The 24,903-nt window shown below is 44.9% G+C and overlaps 1 protein-coding gene across 2 annotated transcripts in view; it reads right to left on the bottom strand.

Annotated features, from left to right (window-relative positions):
* DMXL1 (Dmx like 1) overlaps positions 1-24,903 on the bottom strand; it is a 2,236,090-nt gene that overhangs the window by 1,925,623 nt on the left and 285,564 nt on the right. For both annotated transcript variants that reach the window (XM_086961064.1, XM_086961065.1), the window contains exons 5-6: positions 12,444-12,576; positions 8,154-8,220 (exon numbers count right to left, since the gene is read on the bottom strand). In XM_086961064.1, the coding sequence (XP_086817190.1) occupies positions 8,154-8,220; positions 12,444-12,576 (200 nt within the window). The remainder of the gene's footprint in view (positions 1-8,153; positions 8,221-12,443; positions 12,577-24,903) is intronic.

Below are 24,903 nucleotides of genomic sequence, written 5' to 3'. Positions count from 1 at the left end.
GTTGTAGAAGAAAAACTGAGCAAAGCCCAGTGGAGACTCCCTTAGCACAACGTGCGGTAGAAAAGAACAATTGTTACTTACCTGTAAACAGGTGGTTCTCCAGTATTGGTGTCTTTCATAGATTCACATGCTTGAATATTCCCCGCCGTCGAAGTGGGAGTCCCACGGTAAATAAAATAGCAATAATGCTAATAATATATATATATATATATAAATATATAAAGTATCATATAAGTAGCAAAAACTGATAAAATATGTACTGAAAACCTTTACAAAGGTTATTACATAGGAATGCATTAGAGAGAAAAAACTCATTTGTAACATATCAGTGTCATTATGTTAGTCCAAACTGCAGCCAATCAGGCTCAAGCACCCTCTAGAACCTTCTCCTCAGAAGCTCAAGCCCTCAGATTTTCGTAGCACTAGTAATAATAGCGCATGAGGAGAAAAGAGCCTCTGAGGGGAGGATGGGTGGGTCGCATGTGAATCTATGAAAGACACCAATACTGGAGAACCACCTGTTTACAGGTAAGTAACAATTGTTCTTCTCCAGTATTAGGGGTGTCTTTCATAGATTCACATGCTTGAATAGAATAGATAGCAGTAACCTCCTGGAGATGAGATTGCAATATTTCCAAACAATAGAAGAACAATATATATAGCATAAAAGCAAGGCAATCTGAAGAATGGAGGAGGGAAAGAGGCTCACCTTATTTGAAAAGATGACGAAGCACTGCTTGCCCCACTGCGGTGTCCGCCTCGTTGACAGCATCCAAACAATAATGTCTGGTAAAGGTGTGCCTGCTGGACCATGTCGCTGCACGACAAATCTGGTGTAGAGGCACTCCGGCAAACAATGCGATGGACGACGCCATCGCTCTCGTAGAATGTGCTCTCACTGGAGTAGGTAAAGGCCTGCCAGCCTGCTGATGGCAAAACGATATGGCTGAAGAGAGCCATCGTGTTATAGTCTGTTTAGTCACTTAGTGTCCTTTGCGCAGTAGTCCATATGCTAAGAATAGCTGATTGGATTTACGAAAAGGGGCTGTCCTAGAAATGTAGAATTTCAGACACCGTTTGATGTCTAAGGAATGTAGTCGCTGTTCCGCAGGAGATTTAGGATCCGGGAAAAAAGTCTTTAAGAAAACTGGCTCGTTCAAATGGAAGTCAGAAGGCACCTTTGGAAGAAAAGAAGGATTGGTACGAAGTGACACTCCATCAGGTTTGAACTGCAAATATGGAGGTTTGATGGTGAAAGCGTGTAAGTCACTTACACGACGAGACGAAGTTAAAGCTAAAAGCAAAGCCACTTTCCAGGTCAGAAACTTGAGGTTTGAACGATGAATTGGCTCAAATGGAGGTTTCATAAGTTGTGATAACACCACGTTGAGGTGCCAAGCTGGAGGAGGGCGCCTTAACGGAGGGAACTTCCTGAAAAGTCCTTTAAAGAACTGTCGGATGATTCTGGATGAACAGAGAGACGTAGAGCCGTCATGACGGTAGCGTGAGATGGCCGCCAAAAAGACTCTCAATGTGGCATGTGAAAGACCAGACTGAGCAAGACTTAAGAAGAACGGTAACAGTTGTTCTGGAGTGGAACTGATAGGATGTACGTTGGATGCTGCGCACCAATGACAGAAGCGCTTCCACTTTAGCCTATATGTTTTGATTGTTGATGGAGCTCTAGCTGACGCTAGAATGTCTCTACAGTCCTGAGGTATACTTAAAGAGGCAAACTCCATGAATTCAGGTTCCAAGCCCATAATTGAAGCGTTGACGGATCTGGGTGACACACTTGTCCGCCGTCCATAGTCAGAAGATCCGGACGTGGATGGAGGCGAATTGGTTTGCATTGGGACATCAGAAGGAGCTCTGAAAACCACGCCTGTCTGGGCCAACGTGGGGCGATTAAGATCAAGCGGCAGGGTTGCCTGCGCATCTTCCATAACGTCCTTGGTACCAGTGGGAGTGGTGGAAACGCATATGCAAATAGGCCGGTCCAATCCATGAGTAGGGCATTGCCGCTGGATTCCGGATGTGGATGCCAACTGGCAAAAGCCTGGCATTTTCGATTCACTGGCGTTGCAAATAGGTCGATCTTGGGATGACCCCATTGGTGGAACACGAGGTCCAGAGTCGACTGGTGTAACTCCCATTCGTGAGTGGATGACGCAGACCTGCTTAGGGAATCTGCTAGTATGTTTGACGCTCCCGGCAAATGGACTGCTGTCAAAGAAATGTGGTGACGAAGTGCCCATTCCCAAATCCTCTGGGCAAGACAAGACAGGGGCTGAGATTTCGTGCCTCCCTGCTTGTTCATGTAGTGCATGCTGGTGGTGTTGTCTGTTTGAACCAGCACCGATTCTCCGTGCACCACCGGTAAGAAGGCCTTCAGCGCTAGGAAGATCGCCAGCAATTCCAGCCTGTTGATATGCCAGGTTTTCTGAGTCGCCGTCCACTTTCCTTTGATGGAAAGATCCAGGATATGGGCTCCCCATCCGTCCATGGACGCATCCGTGGTCAATGTCAGATCTGGAGTCTGGATAAGGAAAGAGACCCCTTGGTTCAGATTGGTCCGTCGCTCCCACCAGAGTAGACTGTTCTTCATGCCAGCTGTGACTGTCACCTGGTCGTTGAACGACCCCGACACCTGTCGCCATTGTAGGTCCAATTCCTCCTGAATAGGACGGGTACGTAACCTGCAATTCGGGATCAGTGCGATACAAGATGATGCCATCCCCAGAAATGACTTTAACATTCGCACTGAAACTGACTTTCTTGATCTGATGGTGGAGACCAGATGAACTATCTTCAGTCTCCGCTCGGGGGAGATGAACGCTTTTGACACGTCCGTGTCTATAACCGCTCCGAGGAATGTCCTGCTTCGTAGAGGAGTGAAATGTGACTTCTTTACATTGATGGTCAACCCTAGGGAATTGAAGAGGGTGAGACACAAGCGTGTGTCGTGATGCAGCTGACTTGCGGATTGGGATTTCAACAGACAATCGTCCAAGTAAGGAAATATCTGGACTCCTTGAAGACGCAGGTAAGCCATGACCGGAGCCAGAACCTTCGTGAACACATGGGGAGCTGATCTGAGGCCAAACGGTAGGACCTTGAATTGATAGTGGTTGCGTCCTACTTTGAATCTCAAGTACTTTCGATGTTGAGGAATGATTGGTACATGAAAATAGGCGTCTTGCAGGTCTATTGTAGTCAAAAAATCGCCGCTGCAGAGAAACCGCAAGACTTCTGACAATGTTAGCATGCGGAAGGACTGTTGTTTCAGGAAGAGGTTGAGATGCCTCAAATCCATAATGGGACGCCACTCCCCCGTCTTCTTTAGAATGAGGAAGAACCTCGAATAGAAGCCTTTCTCCCGCTGTGATAGAGGAACCACTTCGACTGCACCCTTTGTTAGTAATAGTTGAACTTGATGTTGTAGTTCTTCGAGATGGGGAGGTGGCGGACCCGAAGGCGGAGATGGAGGAGGAAACTCTGTGAATTCCAAGGCGTGACCCTTGCGCACAATGTCCAACACCCATTGGTCCGATGTTATTTGAGACCACTGGGAGTAGAACTGCGAGATTCGACCTCCAACATCCTGCTGAACTGGCAAGTCATTGTCGTTTGTTGGTGTTGTTGGCACCTCTATAATTGGACTTCCCTCTATAGGGTCTGGATTGTTGTTGGCGAGCAGATTGTGGATTCGAGTACCGTTGGTTTCCTTGATTGTACTGGCGGTACTGAGACTGTCCTCCTCTGGTAAAATTGGACGAGGTGCCCCGCCCCCGTGCAGCACGAAAGGGCTGTTTCTTAAATTGTAATGACCCAAGCGACTTCGCTGTGTCGGTATCCTTCTTTATGGTTTCCAAAGAAGCATCGATTTGGGAACCGAACAAAGATTCGCCATCATACGGCATGTCAATTATCATTGACTGGACCTCTTGCCTGAAAGAAGTAGACTTTAACCATCCCTGGCGTCGGAGCGCCGCCGCACTGGCAAGGATACGGAATGCAGTATTCGCCACATCTACAGCACAGTCTATAATCTCCTCCGAAGCCCTTTGACCATCTTGAAGGACCTGGAGCGCTTCCACTTTCGATGACTCAGGAAGTTGCGCAAGAAAGATGGACATGTCTGACCACATTTGTCGGTCGAAACGACCCAAAATTGCAAGAGCATTCGCAGCACGGGCTGAAGTTGAAGCCATGGATGAAAATTTCTTTCCGATTGCATCCAATCGGCGTCCCTCTCTATCGGGAGGGGAAGTGACAGGTGCTGTAGGATTACGTGCACGACGTTGTGCTGCTTGAGTCACAACTGAATCTGGCTTTGGGTGAGAGAGCAGACAAGCAGGTGAGCCAGTTGGAGCCTTGTACTTCTTCTCCAATCTAGGTATCTGGGCCGGCAAGGAGTTAGGAGCCTTCATAATCTTCTGCCCTTCCTTCCAAATAAACTCAATAATTGGTATTGTATGCACCTGTTTATACGGCTGATTTTTGAAATCATACAGAAAACAGTCTTCATCACGTTGGACCCTTGTCAACTTGAAGCAGTCCGCCGCCTTGTCCATAAGTTTATGAAAACTAGCAATGTCCACAGGAGGTGAATCACTTGAAGGGCCCTGTTGCGGCGAAGGTGTTTGCACTCGATAATTATCAAACTCCGCCAAATAAGGATCCTGCTCACCCTCTGAGTCCTGACACACCTCTCCTTCCTCTCTCTCTGGCTCTGAGTCAGTGTCAGTAAGTGGATTAGTAGACAGGGGAGCACTCAAATGTACTGACGGAGCCGACTGTCTTGGAGGAGTATGTAGTGGTTGATGCGAAAGTGTTACATCAGTAGACTCATGAACCGGAGTACCCTGAGGGGTAGGTGGAAAACGTCTGTTATAATCGTCCAACATATGTTGGAGGTTAGAGAAAAGTGTCATTGGAATAGACGTCATAGGGATTTGCACGCATTGGCCTTCGTGCTCATCTACCTGCTCAACTTCTTCTTCCTCTTCTTCTTCAGAAGAAGTGTCCTGGCATTTAATGATTAAATCTGATGGACTCCGTGCATCCCCATAAACAGTGTCATCTGGAACTGACTCAGTCTCATGGTCAGACACGAACAACTGAAGTGGTGGTTGTAGAGCAGGGGATTGAAGGTGGAAAGCGGAATCTTCCTCTTTATTGAATGAGGACTGTACAGTAGAAACTGAAGTGTCCATGGCCACCAAAGGCATGTTGGCATAGGAAGAAGAACTGGAAGTTGCTGTCGCCGTAGACGGTAAATCTCTAGGCGCCTCCGTGGACGTAGAAGGCTTAGGCCCTACTGTCGCTGGTTTGCTCATCGACGAGCCCGTCGATGACGCTGTCGTCGACGATGCAGGAAACGTCGTCTGGGCCGTCGACGGTGACTGTATTGCAGGCGGCATCCTAGACATCGAAGGTGCCTTCGTCGACGGTGTCTTCGTCGACGGTGTCTTCGTCGACGGTACCTTCGTCGACGGTACCTTCGTCGACGGAATCTTCGTCGACGGTACCTTCGTCGACGGTACCTTCGTCGACGGGAGCTTCGTCGACGGGAGCTTCGTCGTTGCCATCGACGGGAGCCTCGTCGACGAGGCCTTCGTCGACGATGGGATTGACGACGATGGGTTCTTCATCGACGATGGCTTCTTCGTCGACGATATGATAGGGATCGTCGACGAGATTGAAGAAACAGAGGCTCTCGTCGACGAGAGAGCCGTCGTCGAGATTCTCGTCGACGATGACGACGCCGCTGTCGTCGTGACTGTAGTCGTAGACGAGGCCACAGCAGCCAATCTCGTCGTCGGAGTGGTCGTCGACGGGCCCGTCGACGACCGCGCTGTGAGAAGTGTAACCACTTTAATAGAAGCTGGAAACGACGCCTGAGAGTCAGATCTCGTGGGCGTAGTTACAACAGGCACAGAAGCAGTAGGTGGAACTGTAGCCACAGTCAAAGCCAGCTTTCTTTTCTTCAGGAAAGGAGATGGCAACTCCTGAACACTGCCACGCTTAGAAGCCACAGAAGAAGGAGCTGACTGAAGGCTTTCTGCGTCAGAAACAACAGCGTCCTTATCTTGAAGGCGCTTAAGCCATAATAGGAGGCGACCCTCCCTGTCCTTAAGGGTTTTAGGATTGAAAGTTCTACATAACCTACAATCAACCACTTTGTGATCAGGATACAAGCAATAAATGCACTTGTCATGAGGGTCTTTCTCAAATAAACGTAATTTCCCACAGGAGGAACAAGGTCTAAATAAAGACTTCTTACTTGACATCTTTGTGAAAAAACTGAGAAGAGTAGATAAGTTGAAAAGAACTGAGCAGAGCTCAGGGAGACTCCCTTCACACGACGTGCGGTAGAAAATCTGAGGGCTTGAGCTTCTGAGGAGAAGGTTCTAGAGGGTGCTTGAGCCTGATTGGCTGCAGTTTGGACTAACATAATGACACTGATATGTTACAAATGAGTTTTTTCTCTCTAATGCATTCCTATGTAATAACCTTTGTAAAGGTTTTCAGTACATATTTTATCAGTTTTTGCTACTTATATGATACTTTATATATTTATATATATATATATATATATTATTAGCATTATTGCTATTTTATTTACCGTGGGACTCCCACTTCGACGACGGGGAATATTCAAGCATGTGAATCTATGAAAGACACCCCTAATACTGGAGAATCTAAGGCTCTGAGGCTCTCTAAGGAGGGTTCTATGGGGTGAGGCTCTACTGATTGGTTGTTGCAGAAAGTTTGGTCTCTTTTACAAAAAGAGGTGGATAAGCTACAAAATGAGATGAGGCCTAGGCCTAGTTTTCTCTTTTGTACCTATAGCTATGGTATTTTTTCATTTACCAAGGCTCCCATTCCGACGATGGGGAATGATACAAAGCATGGGAATCTATGAAAGTTCCAATACTGGGGCAAAGAAGAAAACCTACAAATGCGGCTTCTCTGGTCTGGCTCCAAGAATATGGAATGATCTCACTCCTGAAATCAGAACAAACCCGTTCAACAGCAGCATTCAAAAAAGAAGTCAAAGGATTACTCTTGAAGAGCTAAATGCGACAATAAACCTCCCTTTTTAACTTTAACATCATGGCCTACCACACTACTAAGCATGTTGTGCATTTGTAACCTCTTATTGTTGTATCATTTTCCTTTGTTCCTGCTTAAATTCAATGATTAGATGTACCTCGCTCTGATACCCTAGCGGTCTTGTTTGCGCTAAATATATCTTCTCAAAATAACATTTTTAAAAACAGAGAGGGAGAAATAGGAAAATGTGTTCATGAGATCCCAAGGTAAGAAAGAAAAATAAGAATGAGATACAAGAGGGGCAAATGAAAAGAGAAAGGAAAGAACAGGAGGAGAAAGGAACAGTGAAAGAAAATAAAAAAGGTGATAGGAAGGATGGAAGGGTGAAAGAAAGGGTGTGCTAATGAAAGGACGGTCTAAAAGGTAGGAAGGATTGATACATGGAAGGGCAAAACAATGGATGAGAGGGTGAAAGGATTGATACGTGAAAGTGTTACTGAAACGAAGGATGAAGAAAGGACAGATGAGGAAGAGTGAAAAGGTATAATAAAGACTGAAAGGGAGTGGATGGGTGGACTCTGAAATGAGTTAGATGTGGATAATTAGTAGGATGAAAGGATGGATGGATGGAAAGGTGAAGGGATTGACAGATGAAAGGATGAATAGGTGGAACAGTGAATTAATTGATTGATAGATAGATGGATGGAAGGAAGGAGGATGAAAGCACAAAGGATACCCTCCCTAAGTAGAGTTGGGTTTGCTTACTCTGAGAGGGTGGTACATTTAGAGGTATGGTTCAAGTAGTGGCAATTTTAATTTTCTGGTTTCTCACTTGGAGGATGGTAATACATGATTTATGAACATTCTGTAACATAATAACTGCAGTTATCGAAGCAGATATTTTAGGAGACAAAATTTATGATTAGCAGGTGGTTCGCAATTCTATCAACAGAAAAGTGTTAAAATAGACAATTGCTTACACATAGCACCTTATCTTTACAGAGGGTCCCGAACAGGCAAAACTGCCCGATCAGTCTGCTTTTATAATAATGAAACTTGTATAATTGGTGCAAAAACACATGACCACCTACCTTTCCTGCAGTAGCAAAGAATTCTCCATCTGGTGAAAAACTCATCAGGTGAACTGAAGAAGCAGTTCTGTAGAAGATGTAATGGATTAAAATGTTAACAATACCATTTTAACTGGAAAATAATTATTACGCTTTACAGAGAAAGAAAGTAGTGTCTACAAATGCTGTAACCAAATAAAATCAAGTGTCAACGGAGACCATTTTTGCCTTCAAATGAATTCATGTGAATTATACAACTGTGTGTATTGCCTTTGAGGCTAGTTCCCATTGATAATGCATATATTTCAGGGGAAGTGAACTAGCCCTGCTGTTCCACCCTCTCCCCTTGATACCTAATAATTATACAACTGTGACATATATTTTAAGAGTTTTTAACCAGTTTTAAAAAAAAAATCATTTGGTGTCCCATTTTCTAGTATGCTTCAAACTCTATAATAAATCCCTAGGAGTTCTACTGGCGGGCAAAAGAAAAAGTGTGTTCAAGCACAGTTCTACAGCAAAATAACATCAGATATGGACACCACCCAGCTCCAGTATTGCCTTTCAGGTGAGTGCTCCTTGCAAATATGTTCTATTCACACTAATTTACACCTTTGCTGGTATTCACCAGCATTTGCAATGCTTTACTTATAATTCCATGTACTTCTGAGCTTGAACCTGGGAGGCCCAAGGTAAAGTGGTGTTGAATGTGAAAGGTCATGGAATGCCACAATTTTGTATGGACGGATCAAGGAGGGACATTTTAACATAGAAAAAGCTTTTCAATGTGAAGAAAAAAAAACATGACTTTAATCTGTAGCCTAAATGAGATTTGCTGCAGAGCAGTCATTGGGTGCATTGCGTGATAGGGAATGTAAGTGTACATCACTGAAACTACAACAACCATTCGTATACCAGAGTTAAAATTGGGGCTTTTGTAAATAGGGTTGTAAGAAATATAGACAAATCAAAGTTGTATTTCCACGCTTCGAGGTTTTAAGGCTTTTGAGAATCAGCATCTTGGATCTTCATGTCATAATTTAAAACCAAATCAAAGCCCAAAATAAAATAGAGAATAACAAAAGAGATTTAATCTTCAGAAATCCTACAGGAATATGGCCAACATTTTCAGAGGATGGTTAACGTTTTTATGCTTTAGGGCTACCAGATTTAGTTTTTGATGGCAAACAAACACCTAAAACAAATTGGTAATGCTAATCTCAGAAAGGATAACATTCTACACAGAAAGCTCTACTGACTATATGGGATTTTCTGAAATATTGCCAACTTTGACTTATTTCACAAAACAATGGAGTTTAATAATTTAAATAGGTTTTAAAAAAAGGATTGTAATATGTGAAGATGCTAGTTAGAAATCATAATTTAGGAATATTTCTCCAATGTGGAGATATTCTAAAAAGTAAAAACATCTTTAAATGCTTGCAGTTGTCACGCAACATCTCCCAGCAATAACTAATTAAAAATGGAGTCAACGTTAAATACTTTCAGTTCATCCAAGTCATTATGAGGGAGTGTAAGGACTAAATTGTGTATTTTCAGGAACCAGGTACACAATTTTGTTCTGTAAATTTGCACAATAGGAAATTCATGAATATGATTCTCTGAGTCCACTGAGTATGCATAAACATTGTCTTGGACGTGCATTGTCTGCCCCTCGTATGCCAGTGGGCGACTGTGACAGCACAAAGACGTTTGTAACGTTTCAGTTGCATTGATATAGCACTTTATACCAGTTCGAAGCGCACACAACACTGTACACACATGCATGTGATTTACTCCCTTTCCCGCTGCTTGTGTTTAGAGCCTGGCAGGAGTGCCCTCCCTGCTCTGAGTGTTGGGTAGCAGGCTTTAATAAGAGCTGTGTCCCCTGCAGTAGGCCTTTTCGCAGCACCGCCTCCTCGCTGGCTGTATTTCACGTCTCCCCAGACAGCCATTCCTTAAACTGATGACTTTGGATGCAAGTAAATCCTGACTAAGTAAGGAAGTCGGTTGGACTGTTTTTGTCCATGAATCGGAGGCATACAGCCTCATTCAGTCTCCTCTGCTGAACTTCCTAGAGCTTAATGAACAAGGCTTGCAGCCGCTAATGTTAAAGCGTGACGCACTGCCATTGTGAAAGTAAAAGTGGGCGCAGTGCTGAAACATTAAGAGCAACATATACACAAGAGTACCTGGATTCCCACTTTTTGTTTTACAGACAACCACACTATATTCTTTTAGTGGTTAGGCTATTTTATTCAACCTCTCATTTTTTTCGGTTTTGATATTTTCTCTGAAAAGGAAATTTCATCTTTTCTCAGGACCACATACAATTTGTATAATGAAAACACATTAAATACACATATATACAAACACTTTAAGACAAAATCAATTTAACATCATAAACACACTTATATACAACAATTGCTCCAATTTTCAGTTCACAAGAGAATACTGCTCGACATATTTCATCACAACAAGCAGCATGACTAAATTTTGACTATATGTAAAGACATTACGGCCTTTAAAACGAGAGCTTGGGCTCATTCTCACCTGCTCAAATTTGTGTCTACCGACGAGTCAAACGTCCTCGCTGCAGACAAAAGCTAGTCGGTTTCCCCGGAAGTGGTACCTTGTTAACCCATTCGGTGCACCTCTCAGGATGCTGGGAACTGTAGTCCAATTACAGTTCCTTAACAACACATCCACTATTACACAGCCATAGGAATTCCCGGCTGCCTCCACATTTAAAACTTCCACTGTGTCTATATTTTTCTGATGTTTGGCTACCCGACAGTCTATTCTAACCAAGTCTATGACTGCAACTTAATGTGATAACATCCAATCTTAAAAACTGCCGCCAGATACATGATAAGACAATAAATGACAGGGCTCAAATAACTCTATATAACTCAGACATTTTGTTAAGGCCCGTTAGAATGCTGTTAAATTTCATGATAAGATATGCTTCTTTCGTCAATAATAGCTAGTCGATGTCTGCAGTGAGTCTAGATGCATTTACTACCATCAGAACTGTCCATTTAAAGACATGCTCTGAATGATTTTCTGTCACAAAATGATCAACCATAGGGGCTGTATGCACCTTCTTCTTAATTCTGGAACGATGTTGTTTAATTCTGTGGTAAATGTATTGGTTGGTTTCGCCAATATATATTTTTTGGCATGGGCAGACCACCGCATATATGACATTTTTTGTTCTGCAATTTGAAAATGTTAAGTGTTTCCACTTCACATTCTCATGAATAAATTCTGTTCCCTCTATTGTGCTCGCGCAGGCGGCACACATTCCGCATTTATGGTGGCCCTTCGCTGGTTTCATGCCCCATTGGGCAAGTACATTAAGAGCGACGCCCAGGGCAGGATGGGGATGGCGGGATGCGAGAGACAATGTTAACAAGTTTAAAAACCACAAAATAATAAAGTGATAGTATCATGAAATGTGCAGCATTATGCAGTATAATTTGCCTTTTTTTGCCACATAATTTACCACAAGCAATGGGTGCTACTGTTAAATGTGTGCGCCTTTGTTGTAAAAGCGGGTGCCATGCAGCAACATTAAGTGCGATGCCTGGGGACCGGACAGGGATGACTGGCTGCGAGCCATGCGTTCAGGGGGGCAAAAAATGTTTTTTTTAAAAAGCAGGCACTGTGTTAAAGCATGGTGTGTGTTGTGGAAAAAAAATTAGGTACACAATGGCCAACTCGCATCATGCAGCTTCTTTTGCACCTTGGAAACGGTAAAACATAAGGCATGCCCCTTGGTAGAAGAAAACAAGCAGTTGCAGGAGAGCATGTACTGCTGGAAGGCAGGCAGAAGTCATTTAAGAAAAAAGTGCTGACAGACTGTAAATAAAACATAAAGAGCAACACCACATTTAATAAAAAAGGCCAGTCCTGATGTGAGGTAACAACAGAAGGCAGGGAGGTACTAAAGAGGGACTAATAAGCCTATTAACAAATGAAAAGCCAACATTTATAAAGGACAGTCATATCAGCCAGTAAAAAATGTGGGTGGAGAGTGGGAGGAGTTTCAAATCCATACCTGAATACAGCATATGTCTCAAAGAGACAGCGCAGATGCTGTCTAGGTGAGACCTAACAACAACACTAGATCTAAACAATATTACCAAGTACCAGTCAATAGTGACTTTTGCTCAACAAACTAGCTTTAAGTTATATCTTGGATGTGCCCAATATTGTGAGCACACAACATTTATGTACACTTCCAAAGCAGATAATAAAGGTGGTAAATTCTTGCGCGCTGTTGGAAATACACAACAGTTAACTTACTTGCATTGCCATATGCACTTCCAGTCTCCAAAGCTGAAATCTGCTTTCGCATCGTTCTCCTCTTCAGACAAAATATTTAAACGCATATTGGACCAAAGTTGCAGGCGAGTGGAACCAGTCAAGAGGCGACTGCCTAATAACAAGATTCACACAATTGGAAAAACATAAATCAACTTTCAAACATCACGTCAACCCAGAAAAAAACACAATAAACGAAATATCAAGTACTACAGCAAGAGACAAAGGAAGGTCATATGATTAACCTGAAGACAGCAAAGAAAAGCTCCTTATATCAATAGCTGGCAGGTATGATAAACTAAAATTCTTCCCCCTAGTCAGCTGAAATGTCAAAAGCATTTTTAACATGTTTTCAGTTTTCTTCTACACTCCAGAGCTATTTCTTTTGCCGAGTCTTACTTCTGAAAGCAAACTTTGAATTGGCATTCTAGCATACATGAAATTCTGAGATACGACGCAATGCAGGTTGATTCCCAATATCACTATTACTTACTTTTAAAGAACAGGATGTGTCCAGGGATAAGGTATATATCTTTCTACACTGTGAGCCAGTGATCGCCACTAAAATAATACTTTTCTGGCTAAATATTTCAATGTGCGACTATGCAAAGATTCAAAATGAGCAGACAATAGTCTAGATAGATTAGGCTTAAACTCATATGAAGGAACCAATATACAAAGTGATGAAGATAGCCTATCTTGGGGCATATTAGATGATTTACTCGTTTTCATGTGCATCAAATACCACATTTCACACACTTGTCGTACACTTGTGCTCATATCGAAATAATTTAGTAGAATGTCAAAATTCGGTGTAGAAACTTGGATGTAGAACCCGGTCCTTGATTTGCATTCAGTGTGCTATGGCTAATTGCTGCAGACAGGCCACTGGAAAACTGATGTTTTCCACTTAATTATTAATTTGCCATAAACACCACATACTACATTCTTCTGCCACATAACAGTGCAATACCATGCGAGACAATTTCTTGTATTAAATGGTTAAAAGTGTTACGCACCTTCTGCAATTCAATACTGCAATTAGCCATTTACAGAGAGGACAATGTTGCCTAGATATTGCAAACATCCTCATGCTATGGCTAGTGGAAGAGCTTTTGCCTGAAGCACTTTACTATTAGTACAAATCCATGTTCTCAAAGTTGCATTTTTTTTTGTAACAAGGCACTCAGACCTAAGAAAACCTACTAATAGGTTACATCTCTTTTTAAGGTCCTATATCTTGCATCTAAAAGTACTTCCCAGTGGGAAACCTACATAACATATGATATGATGGGGAGAGGAGTTGGTCTAACGGCTAGGGCAGTCGTCCTCGAATCTGGGGAACTGGGTTCGAGTCTCGGCAACAACACTGAACATCCTGTGATTCTGTGCAAATCACTTAATCTCCCCGTGCCCAACAAAAAAAAATGAATGTGTCCTCATGTAACGCAACTGGTGCTATGTAAATCGCTCTGATAGTCGATTTGGGTCAAGTTCGTGCTATATAAAACTCAGTAAAATAAAAAAATAAAAAAATTATACTTTTTTGTAAAACTCATTTGTAGTGCAAAGAGGTGCTGCATAATTTGCTTTTCACATGCTTGAATCATTCCCAGTCATCAAGATGGAAATCCCTGGTAACTTTAAAAGTGGCAAACAGTGCTCAAATGGCTACAGACCAAAGGGTTTGTTAAGCAGCATGTCCACTTAATTTGAAACAATCCAAACATTAGCCAATGTTGTGGAGGTGATGAGTTCACTACTCCTCAAATGCCACCATATATCAGATTTTATAGTACAAGTGAAAAGGGAAACGCATACATGATAGTGAGCCTCTGTCCATGTAGGAGGGAGGGGCGCATATGAATCCATGAAAGATACCAACGATTGGGAAATGGAGTTACCTACTGGAAATGGAGTTACCAGTAGGTAACAAATTTCTTCTTCAGCATAAGCAGCGCACTGAATATAAATAAAGAGGGAAGTAGGCTTACCTTTCTTTAAACAGGTTATGCAGAACTGTTTGAACAGCTGAAGGGTTGGCTGACACATTTACATCCAGGCCGTAGTGCCTGATGAAAGTATGCCTGCTTTGCTGTGCAGCAAATGTCTCAAAGAGGTACTCCAGCATAGAACAGCTGTCAACATGCTTCAAGCGGAATGTGCCTCATTCTGCCTTGAAGTGGACCTTAGCGTAAAACTGTGGAAAAAAGTAATGAAGGTCTACTCCTGCCTGGGTCGCTAAAGGAGACAAAAGTTATCCAAAGTACAAGTCTTTAGTCTTGTCCATGCAGAACATGATGCATATGCAGACAGCTAGCAATTACAAAGATCTTTCTTCTGATATGGGTGGATTGAGAAAGAAGGGACAACAAATGACGGGAAATTCTGATAGGACCTTGGGTATGAACTTAGGGTGGGTCACAATAAGACCTTGCCCTTTTAAAACAGAGGTTAAGCTTCTTTAGGGTAAATTCTTGCAGCTCTCCAATTTTCTTCATTGAAGTGAGAGTCAGCAATATTATAGCAGTCAGCCATGAAAAATATTCCAGCGGTCCCCTTCCGAAACATCTAACTAAACACTAACTCGACTGGCACAGGAGGGCGCCTCAGAGGAAAGAAAACACTAAAATGGGCCTTCGTAAATTGTTTGGTGATTCTTTGGGAGAAAAAAGCAATGTCACCTCCCCTAAATCTCAAGACTGCTGCCAGGTGAACCCTGACATATGAGTCAGCACATCAGAATTTGATGGGATTGCATAGATTCAGGATAAAGTCCTTTGGTAGCCCCACATTTTTGTAGCAGATGCTCCTGCTTGTGCCAGTGTCTCTCTACATTCAGCCAGGATGTCAAGATGACCAAAACCGAAGTGATCAGGAATAAAGCTGCCAGAATGAGCCACTCCAGGATGTGGCGAAGGACCCGTACCAGTACTGGTGCAACCATGCCAGGATAATGAGAAATTTTAAAAAGTGGTCTGTCCTGCCGTCCTTAGAATTCTGAATATCAGGGAAAATGGCGGAAAGACATACACAAACACATTCAGCCGTGTTATTGAGAATGCATGGGTCCTGGTTTCCAGTACTTGCTGGCGTAATACTAAATCGAGATCTTGAGTTGGAAGGCCCTATTTTTGGAAAACAGCTCCAGTTAATCCTGGTAAAGCTCTCACTCATGGCAGTCTGAAATGCCAACACGGAGGGCATCTGCCTCGTGGTTCTGGACTTCAGGTAGATATTCTACTCTAATATCTACCTTGTTCACTGTAGCCCAGTCCCACAGTTTCTGGACATCATTAGAGAAGGAGATCTCATACTTTACTTGTTTGCCAGTCTAGTACATCAAGGTTGTTTTGTCTGAACTGATTTACACAGCTGGCCCACCAGTCTCAGCAGGAATGCCTCCTGGTCAACTCTGATGGTCACCAGCTCCATGGTGCTCACATGGAGTGTCTTTTCCTTTTCTGACAGAGGCCTCCTGTAGACCGCCTATGCAACTGAGCTCACCATCCTTCCATCAGTGCATCCATTGTCAGACATTCTGATTATGGTGGGTTGGAACAGAAGGTGTACAGTGAGACTGCTCGGGATCGCCAACATAGTAGAGCATGTTTGAGCGTTCTTGATACCAACACTGTATCATTCCAGGATCCGGTTGTTAGTCTCCACTGCTCGTCTCTATTGTTGCTCTAGCTCTTGCCTCAATCGCAATCTGAAGAAGGCTAATAAACCAATGACATTATGCCCAGCAATGATTTTTATGTCTGCCCATCATCATCTCCTTGGAACAGAAGGCTTTAGTCACTCGCTATGCTAAGAGAAAAGCTTTTCTGAGCTGTGTGCCCAGTATAGTTCCTAGAAATTGAAGCTTTTTTGAAGGCTCAGTAGAAAATACTCAGTGTTAGACCCTGCTGATGGGAAAAGGTTTATAAAAATGGCATTTAACAAATGTGCCAAAATAGCACCCACATGAGAGGCACCACAGGGCATTAAAATGGGCCCACCATAGTCAGAAGCTTCTTGAACCTGTGACGGATCTCCTGACATTCCACTAAACAAATGCTATAGCACCCAGTAACTCTTGGAAAGACCCCCAACTGGGTCTAGGTGTTGGAAACGTCCAGGTCTGACAGAGCATGACCTTCATAGCTGCTGGATTTCATCTCCACCAATGTAGTGCCCAAGGTAAACCACTGAGCTCTGACAAGTGTGGCACTAGCTTGTTTTGCTCATGATCTTTTACTTAGGCAGAGCATACAGAATCCTCCTGATGTGTTTTTTTCAGCTATCACTAAAGTAACAGTTAGAGGACACAAACACTCTCCAATCCATAGGGTATTCTATTCCAAACCAGTCAAATATGATGGACATGTTTCAACCCAAATGGAATGGCTAACATTAAGAGGTAAAGTTCCAGCACCATTTTCTCATTAGTGCGAAGTGTAAGCATGATCAGTCAGTAGCCACTGTTCAGATAACGCGCTAAAAAATCTTGCTGCACCATGCTGATCCTCACGCTACCCAGAGTATTACGTAGGCATCTGTCTAGGTGACCTGGTTGACACCATGTTGATACGTAAAATATCAGCAAGTTGTTGGTACCCAGCATGGAACCAGCACCACTGTTGTAACCCACAGACCGTGTTTTTCTCTGACTTTTCTGTCCAGCCTCTTAGCTATCAATGCCTTAATGTAGTCCGGCACCATACTGGACATCCTGCAAATTTGACTAGTGACTGAAAAATAGTGTTGATGTTGCACAGGCACACGAGAATCATCCTTAGGGTTGATGAAAACAGGCAAACACAAGACATAATGTGGAAACTGGGGGGTCACTAGACTCAGAACTTTGCAATTTTCTTTACCATACAAAGTATTTTATGTAGTCATATTTTACAGCTGGGATTATTGAGGTTGCTAACCACTTACCCTCACATTGTGGCATGCTTCATCGTGGGGGTCATTTCTCACCGACAGATGTCCCTGGCTAGCTCTTGTGCAACAACTATAAGAGTAAGTTTCCTAACCCTTGTTGTTGTGGTCTAGCGGACTAACTACAATGGAATGGAATTCACCACAAGTAATTACTAGCACTTCAGATTATGTCAACATTTCCATTCATCCTTTCTGTACATTGTGGGATCTATATATTACTACAGGAGCAAGACCTTCCTCACGGTTGATGGTCCCCAGGTTAAAATGGTTCCTAACAGAGAGGAGTGACATTTGGTAGAACAATAGACTAATACAGGTCTTCCTTGGTTTTTTTTTCAGATTCTAGCACCTTTGTATTAGTTTGTGACTGGATTCCATATAAAATCCTATGTTCATTTGCTGTGTTAAGACTACATACCTGAGGAAAGAGCGCCGCTCAGAAAAGAGACAATGGAGCTTCTCAAAGATAGTCAGCGTGGTTTCGGGCATCTTGCCTGTCTTTTAGTCTTAGGTGCTTTTAAATCTATTTTTAAGTCAGGAAGGACACATTACTTATCTAAGGTAATACCTTTTCTGATTCCTCACCTTGTGAATTTCCCCAGATGCCAGACTTGATATGGAAACTTTCAAGCAATTGACAGGTGGCGTTGTGAGGCTCTGCATCGGGTCCGTTGGTACCAGTTATGTGGTCGGGCCCATATGAGAGTCCCATCTGATGTCAGTTTCTTTCTGATCTCTGTCTGTGCCCACAGACACAGAGACAGAAATAAGAATAAAGCAGTGAGCAGATCGTTGATATTGGAATTTTATTAATTCACTATAAGAGACCATTCTACATGTTGTAGAGAAAGGAGGGTTAGTAAGATATCTGCAGTTAGATAGAGTGTCTACCAGAAAAGGAAAGGAATTACTGAAAGCAAGTAAAAAAGAGGATGTGGCCTAACGGCTAGAGCAGTCGACCTCCAAACTAAGAAACCGGGTTTGAGTCTCGACAGCAACGCTAAACATCCTGAGATTCTGGGAAAAATCACTTAATTTCCCTGTTCCTACCACAATGAATGTGTCTGTAATGCAACTGGTGCTCATTTAAAGCATTCGAATACATTCAGGTCAGGTTTGCGCTAAATAATTTAAATAAAAACTCCCCCAAGTAACTACAAAAAAACCTTCAAACTGCAGATATATCAACTTGTGAACAGATACCAAAGCATACCCTCCTGGGGTGGTGGGTCTGTGGGATTTCTCAGACCAGGAAATCCTGTGGGACAGATCGGCAAAGTGCCCATCCCGCCAAACTTGGCCATCCAGGCAGTAGTGTTTGATAAAAATGTGGAGCAACGCCTATGCACCTTCATGGCAAATGTCCTTGACTGGCACACAGGGTGCTAGTGCATTGGTAGTAGCCTTAGCTCTTGAATTATGAGCATGCAAGCCTATTGGAAGTTGCTGCTTGGCTAGCACATACCAGATCTTTATAGAGAGTTGTATCCACTAAGAAATGGTGCGTTTTTGTATCGCTTTCCCTTTCTTGTCTCCAGAGAAGCCCACAAAGAGATGATCGTCCAGGTGATGCTGTGTGGTTCGAACCCTTCAAAAACTCTAGGATTTCTTGGGGTCAAGGCGGTGGATCGACATCTCCTCTTTTCAGGGGTGAGGTGGAGCATCAAAAGTTGCAAGTTGAAGGACTGACCTATGTGGAAGGGTGTCACTACCTTCGGCAGAAAAGTAAATTTTTTCTAGCGAACAAGTTTGTCTGGGAAGATCATTTCTACAGATGAACCACAGACAAGGGCTGGAATTCACTCGTTCGGCTGGTTGATGTTATAGTGATGATGTTTTAGCTGTGAGCAGGCAGGCAAAGAGGACAACTGTGAATGGGTTTGAGTTCTTGAGTCTCTCCTGATCTTTTTTCAGCACTCTGGACAAAAAAAGGAGAGTAAAGGCATACCGGAGTCAAACCAGTGCGGACGGAAGAGGTTTCTAAGGAACGACTGCCACCACAGAAAACGTGCAGTTTTAAAACAATTTTGCGGATTCCCTAGGCAAATAAGGGTACTCCCCATTGCTGGAAGATTGCCTGTGCCACCTCTGTGTGTAACTGCCCTTTGTGATCACCAGGCAACATCAACAAAGTTCATCCACTTTGGAGTTTAAAGATCCTGCCAGGTGTTCGATGAGCGTTTAGCCATTCCAGAGGCATAGGGCCTCCTGGCACATGACCCACAACCCCACACCCACCTGTTTGCTGCAGTACTGAATGGGGGTTGTGTGGACTGTGAGAACCTGCACCTGTTTCCCCTAAACAGTAGGGAGGAACCCTTTCAGTGCAAAGCACTCCCTACCCTAGCAACGATGCATCAGCTACAATCATTAGCTTTCGGGTGGAGTAGGGAGAGGAATCTGCCTCCTGGTCTAATTGTGGTTGAGCAGCCACCAGTACAGGCCTTTTTCAGGCTCCTTCAAAACCTGTATGGGCTCTGAAAAGTTTGCTTAGACTTCAGATCCCACAGCACAGGTTATTTGTGCCACCTGGTGTGGCCTACACGCAAGATGCAGGAGATCAGGAGGCCCAGAAGCCTCAGAGTCACTCTCACTGAGATCCAGGCAAAAGGCTGAATATCCTGGACTTGCTGAGGTGGAGTGATAGCTCTGAACTAACGGTCTTCAGTATGGCACCAATAAAAGAAAGCCTCAGTGAAGGAGTAAGGTATGACTTTGGCAGGTTGATGGAAAACACAACAATGTCAACAGGTTGGCCATCCTCTTGATGTGGTTTATGACTGCGTGGGGTGAGCATGCTTTCAGGAGCCAGTGATCAAGGTATTTAAAGACTGGTATTCTGAACCATTTTAGATGTGCTACAACCACCCCCATCACCTATGTGAACACGAAAGGTAACACAGACAACTGAAAGTGCTTTTGGCCTACCTGAAACCACAAGTAACATCTGTGGGTCTGCAGGATGGGGATGTGAAAATATGAGTCCTGCAGATCAAACATTACCATTCAGTCACCTGGATCCAAAGCAGACAGAAACTGGAAGAGAGTGAGCATTGTGAACGAGTCCTTCTGGAGGAAGAAGTTCAAAAGGTGAAGGTTGAGAATGGGGAAAAGGACACCATCCTTCTTCGATACTAGAAAATAACGAGAGTAAAATCCAGTCCAGATCTCGGATACTGGCACCCTGTCTATTACTCCCTTAGCCAAGAGAGTGAGAACTTCTCCACACAGTATGGACAAGTGATCCTTCAGGAGATTGTGCTGTGTGGGTGGCATATCAGGGGTATAGGATTGGAAAGGGAGGGAGTACTGTTGTTCTACAATCTGGAGCACCCATGGATCAGCAGTGAAGCTCCTCTAGCCAAAGAAGTAAAGGGCGAGCTAAGCTCCCAAAGGCAATCAAGTGCTACAAAGGCCAAATTAAGTGGGTTTTGCAGTGGCCGCAGGGGTAGGTGTTAAAGTCTGTGTAGAAGTTTACCCCTGAGGGCCTAGACGCTGTTGCCCTGATCCCTGGCCTGGATCGAAAGGGCTGGTAGGCCTGTTGCTGCTGATGCCCTTTGTTGCTGTGGCCCAAATTGGCAAGTCCTCTGCTTGTAACCCCGCCCACAGCCTTGAAAGGGTTAATGCTGTTGGGGAAATTGCAGAAACCAGCTAAGGTAGACCTAAAGATAAGGTGGTGGCCTTGCTGTTTTAAAATCTTTCGAAGGCCAAATCATACTTCACTCCGAAAAATCTGAGAGCTGTTGAACGGCATGTCCATTAAAGATTGGACATCAGAGGAAAAGGCAGGAAAGGAAATATAGTTGTGCCGCCTGAACACCACGCTGATTCCAACTACCATACTCCGACAGTCAGCAGTGTTCAGACCAGAACAAATAGAATATTTTGCCACATCTTGTCTGTCCAACCCTGCAAAACCTAATTTTTGACAAAGTTCTTCTGGGCTAACCGGCAAGATGTCTGCCACCTTATTCCAAAGTGCACATGCATATCACACCACCATGAGGCATGATCTATGAACTGACCTTAGAGCAAGGCTAGTCGAGAAGAATAGTTTCCATCCGCTTTGTTCCCCTCTCAGGTGGAGCGGTAGGGAATACGCCAATTTGTAGAAGCTTGAACTACTTGACAAAGTGTGATGCTGGATAATAAAGTGTGGATCTCCCAGGTTAGGCCTATGTCAGCTTTCTACCGGTCTACGGATCGGCGGGCAAGATCCTGGCTTGGCCCAGGTGCACATCGGGATATTGGTGAGGTCATTGTTAAATGGTAACAGGGGCTCTGTGACGGTCACTCTTGACTGCACAGGGAAGTATGGGGCGAGCTTCCTGTATATTTAAAGCCATATGCTGGAGAATTACTCTGAATAAATTGGTATTATCTCTTCAATCCTACTAGGCTGAAAAGGGAATATATATTCACTGCTGGCTCTGTGCATGACATCAATTGCAAAAAATTGTTTGTTACCTTTCTTTATTTTGTTATCCCAATCCAAGATGGCCAAATCTTTTTACTGATATCATGTCCTATTTTGTCACTATAAAAGGATTACTATTATGAAGTCCAGGTGTGTCGCTAGGGTGCTTATAACATTGCTCACTCTCTGGACTCAGTGGATTCTCTTGTTCTCTCCTAGTGGTGGTTCTTCGCTTGCTGTTTTGTCTGACCAGCTAGAATGTTTTTCTATCAGTTTTTTTTCCTTCTGGCTGGGTTATTTTCTAGAGCAGTGTTTGGTGTTTTTCCCAAATGTTCGGCCTGGTACTGTCTCTAGAGATAAGCGGCTATTTTTGTTAAATGAGAAAACATTGGAGGCATTGCCCAAAAGATCACCACCCTCAGAGCTGTGCTTAGTTTTTTTGTGTTTCTTGTGCAAACTCTTTTGTCTTACCAGAGTTGCAGGACTTCGACAAAGACCGCTAATGTATGTTTCCTTGAGAGTGGGGTGGGAACGAATCTATGCCTGTGGCCTCGATCAGGAACACTTCTTTGACTTTCTGACTTTGGTCACCGATTACTCAGCTTCACGTTCCCTGATGGCCTTTTTATTAATTTTTTTACAGCATTCACAGAACTTCGAGCCGTGTTTGACACTGACTCCCCAGAGACAATTACCATGAATGTCAATAATCAACATCAGTTGATTACCAGACCTACATGGCTTGAACCCTGTTGTGTTAAGGGGTAGATTTGCTGCACGACTTTTCGAAACGTTCTGAGGGAAATCTGTGTCAGAATGACAAGATGAAGAGATCCACGTCAGTAGGTGTGTAAAGAAAGGAACTAACATCAGGGCGCAGGTGATGGTCCTGTAGTGGCCCCAACATCATATGGGTAATAGACAGACCAGACCGGGAACCACACTCCATCACATGTGGACATGCAAAGGAACTGACTGAAGTTCTGTGGCCTGGCAGGCAGCAATGGCGAATGCGCCATAACGACTCTCCGTGCTTGCCACCCCGCCATTGTAGAATTATCCAGCATGAAGCCCATCATAATTACCTCACCGAAGGTACACCTTACTGGGCTCTTGCTGCTACTGGTGCACTGGGTCATCGGCGCTCCTTGGCCTATCGGCCCACCCGCACACATCATGGCAGCACAGTAGCTATAAACGCCATCGGGCGTGCCTTGTCAATGGCCGAACTTCTGCTTCTGGAAAGGGCCGTAACTGCAGGGGTGGCCGGGGAGCCTGGAGCAGAGGTCACGCCACCTGCAATCTCAACCAGACGGGAGGACTGTGGCATGCCCAATTTTGCCACGGCAAGCTGCCTGGAGACACACGAAGACCCACAGACTCCCTTGACTTTGGAGCCAATGACACTGTTGCGGATGGAGCAGGCAGTGAGGGAAGCAGCAAGCATTCCGACAAACACCTGCAGTAGGCTTGTCCGGTGCTCAGCGCAGAGGTGGATCCCTACGCGTGTGGAGCGCTACAGGGGGCGATCAGGTGCCCCAGGAACCGATGTAGCTGCCAGGGCCTTCCCTGGGGTACAGGACCTGCTCCCGCCCATGCCTCCCCCACCTGGAAGATACTGCCGCACAATGAGGCCTGGGATTTGGGGAGGGGGACACCCACCTGCCCTGGTCTGCTCGCTAGCTTGGGACAGACTGATGGAAGCACCACATGGTCTTGGCTTGAACCTACCTCGCAGGTCTGTGCCCCCCAGTGAGAACACACTGCAACAAGACAGGGAGCCCTCCCAACAACCTGCCAACACACCAGTATCTGCGAGGGAACGCGCAGGGGAACAGTGAACGTACCTATCTGGGTGGAGGAGGCCGGCGTCCACCAACAGGACTCTAAAATCCTTATTTGTTTTCTTGCTGTGGCTACCACCTTGCCCTCGAACCGCGACTGAATATACCTCAGGGGGGCCTCGCAACCCCCATCGTCACACATTGCCCTGGAACTCTCCAGTTTTCATTGGATGATGCCTGCCCTTAACTGGGCTCTAGGGGCGGATAGACTAGCTGGGGGAGCCCTGAGCGCGCGCTGGGGGAGCCCTGAGCGAGCCCTGGGGGAGCCAGGAGCGAACTCTGGGGGAGCCAGGAGCGAACTCTGGGGGAGCCAGGAGCGAACTCTGGGGGAGCCAGGAGCGAACTCTGGGGGAGCCAGGAGCGAGCTCTCAGGGAGCCAGGAGCGAGCTCTCGGGGAGCCTGGAGCGAGCTCTCTGGGAGCCTGGAGCGAGCTCTCTGGGAGCCTGGAGCGAGCTCTGGGGGAGCCTGGAGCGAGCTCTGGGGGAGCCTGGAGCGAGCTCTGGGGGAGCCTGGAGCGAGCTCTGGGGGAGCCTGGAGCGAGCTCTGGGGGAGCCTGGAGCGAGCTCTGGGGGAGCCTGGAGCAAACCCTGGGTGATGCAGAACCTCTGCTGCCTGGCACTGGCTTAACAGTTGGAATTTGCTCGGCCTGACCCCCACCCCCCCTCCAAGGGCAGGACAGTGGCGGTAGCTGCAGGGGCCTCAGTGTCCGCACTGGTACCCGACACAAGAAAGTGGTGGGATATCAGCACAACCCCATCAGCTTCATTGGCCGGCTCTGGCACCCTCACCTCTACGATAAGGGAGTAGTGAGAAGCATCATCTGGTAAATAGCACAAGACTAGAATGAACTGCAACACAAGCTAATCTCTGACCTGCTCAGCCTCTCTATGGGGCACTTGAAAATATCTACGATGATGCATAGGGCTCCCCCCCAGCTGACCCTCCTTCCACGATCCCAGATACCCACCAAGGAGACCCACCATCTGCTTGTATGCAATCCAGCAAGACAAACTTAACCAACTCCTCTCAGTCATCAAAAACTCCTGCAAGACCATGGAGACCGCCCTGAGGTCCTCTGGATAATGTGCAAGCCATCTGAGACCTCCAGGGCCAGGTACATCTGCAGGAGGAACTGGCAGACTGCCACTCCCGGCGAAGCAATGTCTGCATAATCGAAATGCCGGAGGGGAAAGATCCCTTACAATTCATGGACACCTGGTTCCGCTCCTTTATCCCTGCCTTGGAC

This window comes from Lissotriton vulgaris, chromosome 3_1, assembly GCF_964263255.1.
Source record: "Lissotriton vulgaris chromosome 3_1, aLisVul1.2, whole genome shotgun sequence".
NCBI classification, from domain to species: Eukaryota; Metazoa; Chordata; class Amphibia; order Caudata; family Salamandridae; genus Lissotriton; species Lissotriton vulgaris.
Note: the sequence above shows the minus strand (reverse complement) of the source record. Positions and strands in the feature narration are given on the sequence as shown.